At 41.3% G+C, this 8,169-nt stretch overlaps 2 protein-coding genes across 4 annotated transcripts in view; both read left to right on the top strand.

The window, feature by feature from the left end:
* Window positions 1-1,428: 1,428 nt before the first annotated feature.
* cxcl8a (chemokine (C-X-C motif) ligand 8a) lies at window positions 1,429-3,465 on the top strand. The gene is made up of 4 exons (XM_080439913.1): window positions 1,429-1,666; window positions 1,947-2,076; window positions 2,336-2,422; window positions 2,862-3,465. Exons 1-4 carry the CDS (start codon window positions 1,600-1,602, stop codon window positions 2,872-2,874), a joined length of 297 nt encoding a protein of 98 aa, XP_080296039.1. The 5' UTR covers window positions 1,429-1,599; the 3' UTR covers window positions 2,875-3,465.
* Window positions 3,466-6,068: 2,603 nt separating this feature from the next.
* camk2d2 (calcium/calmodulin-dependent protein kinase (CaM kinase) II delta 2) overlaps window positions 6,069-8,169 on the top strand; it is a 42,971-nt gene continuing 40,870 nt past the window's right edge. For all 3 annotated transcript variants that reach the window (XM_080442770.1, XM_080442769.1, XM_080442771.1), the window contains exon 1: window positions 6,069-6,562. In XM_080442770.1, coding sequence (XP_080298896.1) covers window positions 6,501-6,562 — 62 coding nt within the window. In that variant the 5' untranslated portion in view covers window positions 6,069-6,500. The remainder of the gene's footprint in view (window positions 6,563-8,169) is intronic.

The raw sequence follows: 8,169 nt of genomic DNA, 5'->3' as shown, positions 1-8,169 counted from the left end.
GATTACTAGATGTTTTTGTGAGGGTATTAACTGTCATGGTCTGGACTCAGACAGAACAGGCCTAAGTGTCCACGACCATATAAGGGCAATGGCGGTCTAAATAATAACATCAAAGTCCACGGCCCGAGGAGCGGACCGTGACAATTAACTACCCTGGGAGACACGGGGAGAACATGCAAACTCCACACAGAGTAGGACCTTTCGCCAACACCACCTAGGGTATGGGCGCTGATGACGCTTCTTTTATTTTTTTTAAGTAGGCCTACACATGTTTTGTAGCTACTGCAACTGTCTGTTATAGGATCCTCCGTGTAGACAGTAGCTACTGCAACTGTCTGTCATAGGATCCTCCGTGTAAATTCCCACCAGCCCCAACTCCTGCTGCTTGACGAAGGCAGTCGCACCCTCTCCTCTCTCCTCCCATCCTATCCCAAAAACTTTCCAGCCTCTCTCCACTGCACGAGCGAACAGTCTCAGGATAAAAACATGGATTATATTATTAACTGGTCGTTAAACGCAATTGACAAAATTTTCTCAACCCGGCAATCTGGCCCAGATGAGCCAATTTGTCCAGACGGCACCTATCTGAGTGGATACATGGGTGATTCCGACTTCAAATGGAGAGTTCTGTGTTTTGAAGTGCTGCAAATTGAGGATGCGGAAGATATTTATATCTTCGCAGCAACGATAACAGGTTTCTTGCTAATTGGAGCTGGCATTACACTTGTGTATCGAAAAATTGCCAAGATGAGAGCTGCCCGGGACGGTGCGGAGGCGGGTAGAGCGCTGGCTACTCTGACGGGTATGGCCACTGAGCTAAGACGCGAGATGGACAACATCATCGAGTGGATCCCCAAACTGGACGCAAAATTGGGCAACATCACTGAACTGAGGCATGAGGTGGACAACAACAACGAAAGGGTCCGTGGTTTGGACACGAAGCTAGACAAGATCATGGCACGTGCGGAGGTCGAAGCCAGAGGTGCCGCTGAGCGAGCCGGTGTTCTTCGCGCCGACATAACCGCACTGCAAGGCTATTTGACCATGATCAGAGCGGGCATGGACAGACTGGAATTTGGATAAAGACTAGATAAATTGTCTGGTTTGGATTTTTTTAGGATCGATTTGGACCCCCCCAAGCCAAAAAACCTGGACTTTTTCACCCAGCGAAATGCAGAGGAGTAGATGCCCACCCGCCCCTCCCGCCCTCCCCAGAACCGTACCCATACCAAGAACCCACCCCCCTCGACCAGCTCCCCCCTCATGGACACCTGGTGTTATGACTTTGGTTCGGAAGCCATTCAAGGACGTCTCACGCAGCCCTAATTCGCTGCTATCGCAAAACAACAACATGCGATAAGCTCTGCCATCGGCTTAGTAGATAAAGGCTTTAAAAGGAGTGGACTCTGTTCTTCAGCAACAGAGGAAGTCTGCAGTCAAACCAAAACAAGGTGAAAGGAGAAGAGAGTGAGGGAATTGAATGAAAGATAAATACTGCAGCATACAAACCTTCTTCTGTGCTTTGTTCAGTCAAAGGCTTTACTTTAATCAGTCCGTGTTTTAGTGTTTAATCTGTTTATACATCATATCAATCTGAAGATGACGAGCAGCAAAATCACTGTTACTGCTATTGTGGTGCTCCTGGCCTTCATATCCATCACTGAAGGTAAGTCATTCCTTTTTGTAACGATGTGTGATTGTAACAATGACCTCTGTGGTGTACTGTACTGTACTGTATGCATGTTCACAGTAAACAGTAAAAAGTGTTAACTCTGAGCATGCTAGAAGGTACCCACATGGTTTTTAATGTGCATGTACTGTGTACTCTTGTTATTTATGCTTTCACATCTACCTACTTACACATTGACTGCCTTCTTCTGTTGTTCTTTGTCCAGTATCAACAACATCATTGTAATAATATGACATGCTGTTGTCACTCTTAACAGGGATGATCCTGAAACCTGGAGTGGAGCTTCGCTGCCATTGCATTCTCACGGAGAGTAGACCCATCGGCCGTCTAATTGAGAAGTTTGAAATAAGACCTGCCAGTTCTCATTGTGAGAGGGCTGAGATCATGTGAGTCCTGCCGGCAAAGCATTCATCCTCGTCCCATATAATCTACTGACACTGATCCCATTTGGATGCAAAAATGATTTCATGCTTAGGAACGTATTTATGAATGAGTTCATAATTATTGCTGTTTTTTTGTACTGCTCTTAATTATTATTATTATTATTATTATTATTATTATTATTATTATTATTATAGCTTTGATAAGCATTTAAGATCAAAGTTCTCATTCTGACTGCACGTCTTTTTATTTTTGGTATTATAGTGCCACTCTGAAGAAAACAGGCCAGGAGGTTTGTCTGGACCCCAATGCGCCCTGGGTCAAGAGAGTCATTGAGAGGTTTATGTCCAAGTAAGTAGTCAATAATACCCCCATAGACTGACCAGTTTTTTGTTCAGATGTTGAAATTGTCAATAATCAGGAAAATATTAACCTCACTCCGTCAAATGGAAGCAGCTTGCGACACACATTTTGTTTCACAGCGTACTTGCATCTGAGACTCCGGGCGCAGAATCGATGACAGACGGAGTTTCATTTTTTCAAGCTACTAGGCAGGTGATTGGATGATCCCGCCCCTAGCAGCCGCTGATTGGTTCGTATGCGCAGCGGTTCGGGCAGCTTTACTCTGTGAGCAATCCCAGACCCTCCTTCCTGAAACCAAATGCAATGCATGAGATTTCCGGAGGGAGGGGGTGTTTACCAGGCTAGGAAAATATGCCCTGTAACATAAAGTTCATATAGTCTGAATCCGAGGTTGATATATATTTTTCTGTACATTTTTTCTCCATAGCAAAAGACGCTGAATGTGAAGTGTGTGGGAACTGATTCAGGAAATTGAGTGACCATAATCGTCGTGGCTGGTGGTTCGATTCCTGGCTCCTTTTTGTTGAAGAGTCCTTCAGCAAGACACTGAACCCCTAACTACTCCAGATGAGCAGATTGGTGCCTTGCATGGCTACAAGTCGATCTGCCGTGATTGTGTGGGTGACTGTGTGAAAAAGTGAAAGGTGATACTGTAAATGTGATTCTGGACTGTCCGGAAAAGTACCTATGAAGTATTAATTTTATAATATGACAAAGGTCGCCATAATACTACCTACTGGTTGGTTTTTGAATTGGCGCACATGTTTGTGTAAAACATTTGGATACTATTTATGAAGAAATGACTTTGTATATTATTTATAATGTTTATTTGGTAAGCAATTTGTGCACCATGCATTTTATTTATTTATATTAAGTTATTGTATGCTATTATGAGAATAATAATACCAGAGTTGTATTGTTTGCACTGACACATAATAGTTAATACAAGTATTTCACATATGAATTAATGTATGTGTGTATTGTATATTTTATTTGTATGTCATTGTAAGTCTCTTATATAAAAAGGTGAAAGTTAATTACATTGAGGTGCATTGTATTTCTTCGTGTCTATTCTTTCTGTTTTTCATTTACTTTCATTTATTTAAGACAGTGGTCCTCCAAATCTTAAATTTCCCCCCAATTTGGTATTCATTATGCCATGGACCCATACTCTGACAGTGTGTACAAATGGAACTTGGTTGCACACTTCGAGTTACAGAACTGTAACTTTCCAATTCCTAACAATCAGTCATTTAGCTGAGGACCCCCTGGAACCCGCTCAAGGACACCTGGGGGTCCCCTGATCCTACTTCGAGAACCAATGTTTTAAGATGACCCAATCTGGGAACCCACCGCCAAATAAAAAAGGAAAAACAGCGCCCTCTGCTCTGTTCTTGAGAGATTAAAGATGACCTGATAAAAAAAACATGCCCTGTTTTCAGTACAAGCTCAGAGCTCGCAAGGTGGTTGATAGGTTCTTGTTTCAATAGTCAATGTAATGTAATTTCACAATTAAGGACACCACACTTTAGTGCGGTTATCCCCAGACTACTACACAATGGAATTAAAGTTGCTGTAAGTGTTATTTTTTGAAAAAAATAAAATAATAATAATAATAATTAAAGCCAGACTCTAGAGTCTAGAGTCTATATTCGGATAGTAGTCATTATTGCTATTTAATGTTTGTTCAGTAACAGGGGTCTCCCCATCTCTCCAGGTCTTAACAGTCAGGATACCAATTTCATCCATAAACAAGAGGTATCAAAGAGGATAACTTTACTCTGCAACTGCAACAGATGTTTGCTCTCATTCGTTAAATGCTCGGTACAATACTGTCACCTACTGGACTTTTACACCAATAATCAATGTGCAATAGAACTCTTTAGGTTACCACTGGTAGTGGATATACTGGACACACACAGTATCAGCAGTGGTGTAAAGTAACTAAGTACATTTACTCAAGTACAGTTTTTAGGTATTTTTTTCTTAACTGGAGAATTTTCCATTTTCAGTACTTTTATTTCTACTCCACATCTCAGAGGCAAAAATTGTACTCTATACTCCACAACAATTTTTTGAAAACTTTAGTTACTAGTTACTTTGTAGATTTTGATTATTATTACAAAACATACAGTAACCACTTCAGCCATTTGAAAATAGCCGATCTACAAGCTCAAAATGGTCACAATGCGATGCATTGTGAGCTTGTAGATCTGCCATCTGCTTTTAATTTGGGTACTTTAAGTACATTTTGATACCAATACTTTTGTACATTTACTCAAGTACATTTTGAATACCTTACTTTTACTTATAACAGAGTATTTCTACATTGATACTTTTACTCAAGTAAAAAAGTACTTTTTCCATCACTATAGTGAGTATTGGATTACTTTAAAAAAAAGTAAGTTGTCCGTGTCTGTGGCCTAGCTCTCAGAGTCACCATCATTCTGTGCAAGCCAAGGCATTGTTGCATGGGACTTTTTCTTTGACTATAAATGTATTTTGCTTTATTTTATTTTTTCAAGTAGGCCTACACAAAATACCAGACTCCTTAAAGCTAAAAATAGTGGCTCGTTTTCATCAAATACTAGTTTAAATCTCATTGTTAGTTAGGCTACCATCCGATTCCTACAGGAAAACATACCTTATGTGTATCGTTTTGCACTGCAACTGTCTGTTATAGGCATTAGCTTCTCACTAACCAGCCCCAATCTGCTAATGACAAATATATTAAACAGTAGCCTAATCGGTATTAAAATGTTGTTTTAAGCATGGATTTTTGATTTATTGTTCTTCCCATCAGCATCCAGCCCCCAAAGGACAGCGAAAATATAGGCTAGTATTTTCTTGTATGTACTATGTAGTATAGGCCTCATGTATGTATGTATGCATGCATGCATTATTATTATTATTATTATTATTATTATTATTATTATTATTATTATTATTATTATTATTATTATTATTATTATTATTATTATTATTATTATTACTATTACTATCATCATCATCATTATTATATATAGTTGTCTCCTCCTGATGCAGGCACAGGGGTGGGACTGGGTTCACAGCTAGGGGGAGGTGCGGTAGTGCACAGTGTTGCCATGTCGGCTTGTTATAAGTGACTTTGTGCTTCTTTTTCTGTAAAGTTGCTTGTAAAAAATGGTAGTTGCGGGTTGCGTTTTTTGGGCTTGTTTCTAAAGTGTACTTGCTTATTTAGGCTTGCTTCCAAGGGAGCATTTGTGTTATTAGAATGTTTCAAAAATATTCCAAATATTCCACATTTTATTGCAAGAGTTTTTGAAAATAGCAGATCTATATAAGCTCACAAGCACAACGTGTCACATCAGATCGGCTATTTTCAAATACATTCTAATAGTAACATAACATAAGGAATATTATTATTATATTATTTTATTTGTATGGTATTTCATAAGCTTTAGCTAAGGTACATTTTCACATTTGTATTTTGTATCATAACGCTATTTTCAAATAGCCGATGCATAATAGGTTTAACGTGCTCATGTGGCCTAAAAAGTTGTTTCTTCTGGGCTTGTTTCACTAGACCTGGTTGCTTGTTTCTCTCACACAATCTGGCAACACTCGTAGTGCGGTGTCTGATGATGAGCGCAGAGAGACAACAGTCGCACTTGGGGATCCGATGGACGCGCGTTTAGTTATTATGGAAATGCACACAAAATGCTGCGCTTCAGAGCTGTGACCGTGTGACGAGCCACTGCGTGTGAAGAAGGAAAAAAAAAAAACTACACGGAGTCGCGGAAAAAAACGCTGGAATTCTACAATCATCCACCTTCAAGCAAATCCTAGAGACAGTCGATCTTTGCCGCAGAATCATCTCGCCTGTTCTTTTAAACTGTGCATGAAAACCCCTCCGTTTTGGCTTGCAGGTTCAGGACAAATCGGGCGGTGTTGACGATTTTAGGACAAATCGGGCGGTGTTGACGATTTTAGGACAAATCGGGCGGTGTTGACGATTTTTGCGAGAGCATCTTAAAAAAAACACCGTCTCCCACCTCCACCACCACCACCACCATCACCGATCAGGATGGCGTTAACGATCTGCACGAGATTTACCGACGAATTCCAGCTATTCGAGGAGCTGGGAAAGTAAGCAAGCAAGCGCGCATGTTTTCACCATCATCCATCCATCCCTGGCTATATGAAATGTCAGCCTGTGTCATTATGTAATAGGTTGCCTTGGCTTAGGATTCCGCGCTGTGGGGTTGTTGTACGTGCGTGTGGACGCGTGCGCGCACAATGCCCCGCTGAAAGTGTTCATAATAGCCTATGAAGCAGCCGGGGGAGAATAGATATAGCCTATATGCGCCGTGTTGGTTTGGCCTGTCACTGTGTACAGTCTTTCTTTTAATGCTGTGTAGTCTAGGCTACTGAATTAATCCCTCATAGTAGATTAATGCCGAATGAACCTCTCTCGCTATTTCGACGTGTAATCCACTAGCAGGCCTATGTGTCTAGAATTCATGGGGTGCCATCGTCATCGTACAGGGGCGACTGCCTTGCTTGCTTCCATATTGTATGTGTGGTAAATTGAAACATGCACCCTGGGTGTGTGAGATGACAGAAATACACACTCGGTAATGCGACAGCAGTCCTCGTAGTCGGGCGATGACACATTCCACAGCCAGTCACCGAGCCGCGGTCAATTATCAGGCGCAGGCAGGGGATTCCTTAACCCGAGAGAGGGAGAGTGATAGCTCTGTGTGTGTGTGTGTGTGTGTGTGTGTGTGTGTGTGTGTGTGTGTGTGTGTGTGTGTGTGTGTGTTGACCGACCTGCAGTCTGCCTAGCTCCCCACGGTCAGACAGAACAGAAAGCCTGTAGGCTCGTTTGACATTCAGTCAGACTATAGGAGCAGAATGTGAGCTGAGCTGCACTTTGGACGGACTCCCAGGCAGCCCCAGCCTCACTCTCACCTTTTCTGTCCGTTAGGGAATCTCACTTCTCATAAACCTCTCAACCCTCTTCAAGACGGCCTCCCTTGGCACATGCCACGAGCTGATGTATTGTAAAGGAGGAAAAATGCCATTACCCCAGGCCTCCTTTTAGAGGCAGTATTTATAGATACGGTATCTTTGTTACACATTTATCATTAATAATGCAGTCATATTGCCCAAGTACATTTTAACACACCTTAGCCATTACCATGTGCAGCAGCTTGTCTTTACTCAGTGATGTATAGCACCCAGGCCACTACTCAAGCAGAGTGTTTTTTTTTTTTTGCCAGTCTGTTAACTATTGGAGCAGAACACAAGTCTAACCTCCTTTCCCTTATAAATGTTTTTGAGCATGCATTTTGTGTAATTGTTCTTGCTGGAACCGTTTTATGCACAAGACAAATAGCCTATGCTGAAATGTGTGCAATTTAGCAGTGTTAGCTGCTGCATGTGCTGTAGTCAGTGCTGTAGAGAGGCAGAATCTATATGATGACTGTAAGGCACACACTCGGACGAATGTTATACAACACGTTATGCTATGATCATTATTACTTCTGCTAAATCCTGTACAGTATAAATTAGGTGAGCCATAGCTGGATGCTGCTGCTCAGCCCAGACACGTGTTGGTTAATATACTATGGACACCTAACACTACATTTATTTAATGGCTTCAGAGCTGTAAATCCTGACTAAAACTATTTAGCATTAATTTAAAAGTTTTTTTTAAATTATTCTTTTTACAGTACAGCTATAGGCTGAGC

The sequence above is a fragment of the Gymnoscopelus braueri genome (genome assembly GCF_963280865.1).
Source record: "Gymnoscopelus braueri genome assembly, chromosome: 2".
NCBI lineage: Eukaryota > Metazoa > Chordata > Actinopteri > Myctophiformes > Myctophidae > Gymnoscopelus > Gymnoscopelus braueri.
The sequence above is the reverse complement of the archived record's forward strand: the minus strand, read 5'-3'. Positions and strand labels throughout refer to the sequence as shown.

Bases quoted from the DNA above. Each gene is read 5' to 3' on its own strand.
- cxcl8a (XM_080439913.1), top strand. From the start codon at position 1,600: ATGACGAGCAGCAAAATCACTGTTACTGCTATTGTGGTGCTCCTGGCC. The intron at 1,667-1,946 runs GTAAGTCATTCC...CACTCTTAACAG, and splicing joins CTTCATATCCATCACTGAAG to GGATGATCCTGAAACCTGGA. The intron at 2,077-2,335 runs GTGAGTCCTGCC...TTGGTATTATAG, and splicing joins TGTGAGAGGGCTGAGATCAT to TGCCACTCTGAAGAAAACAG.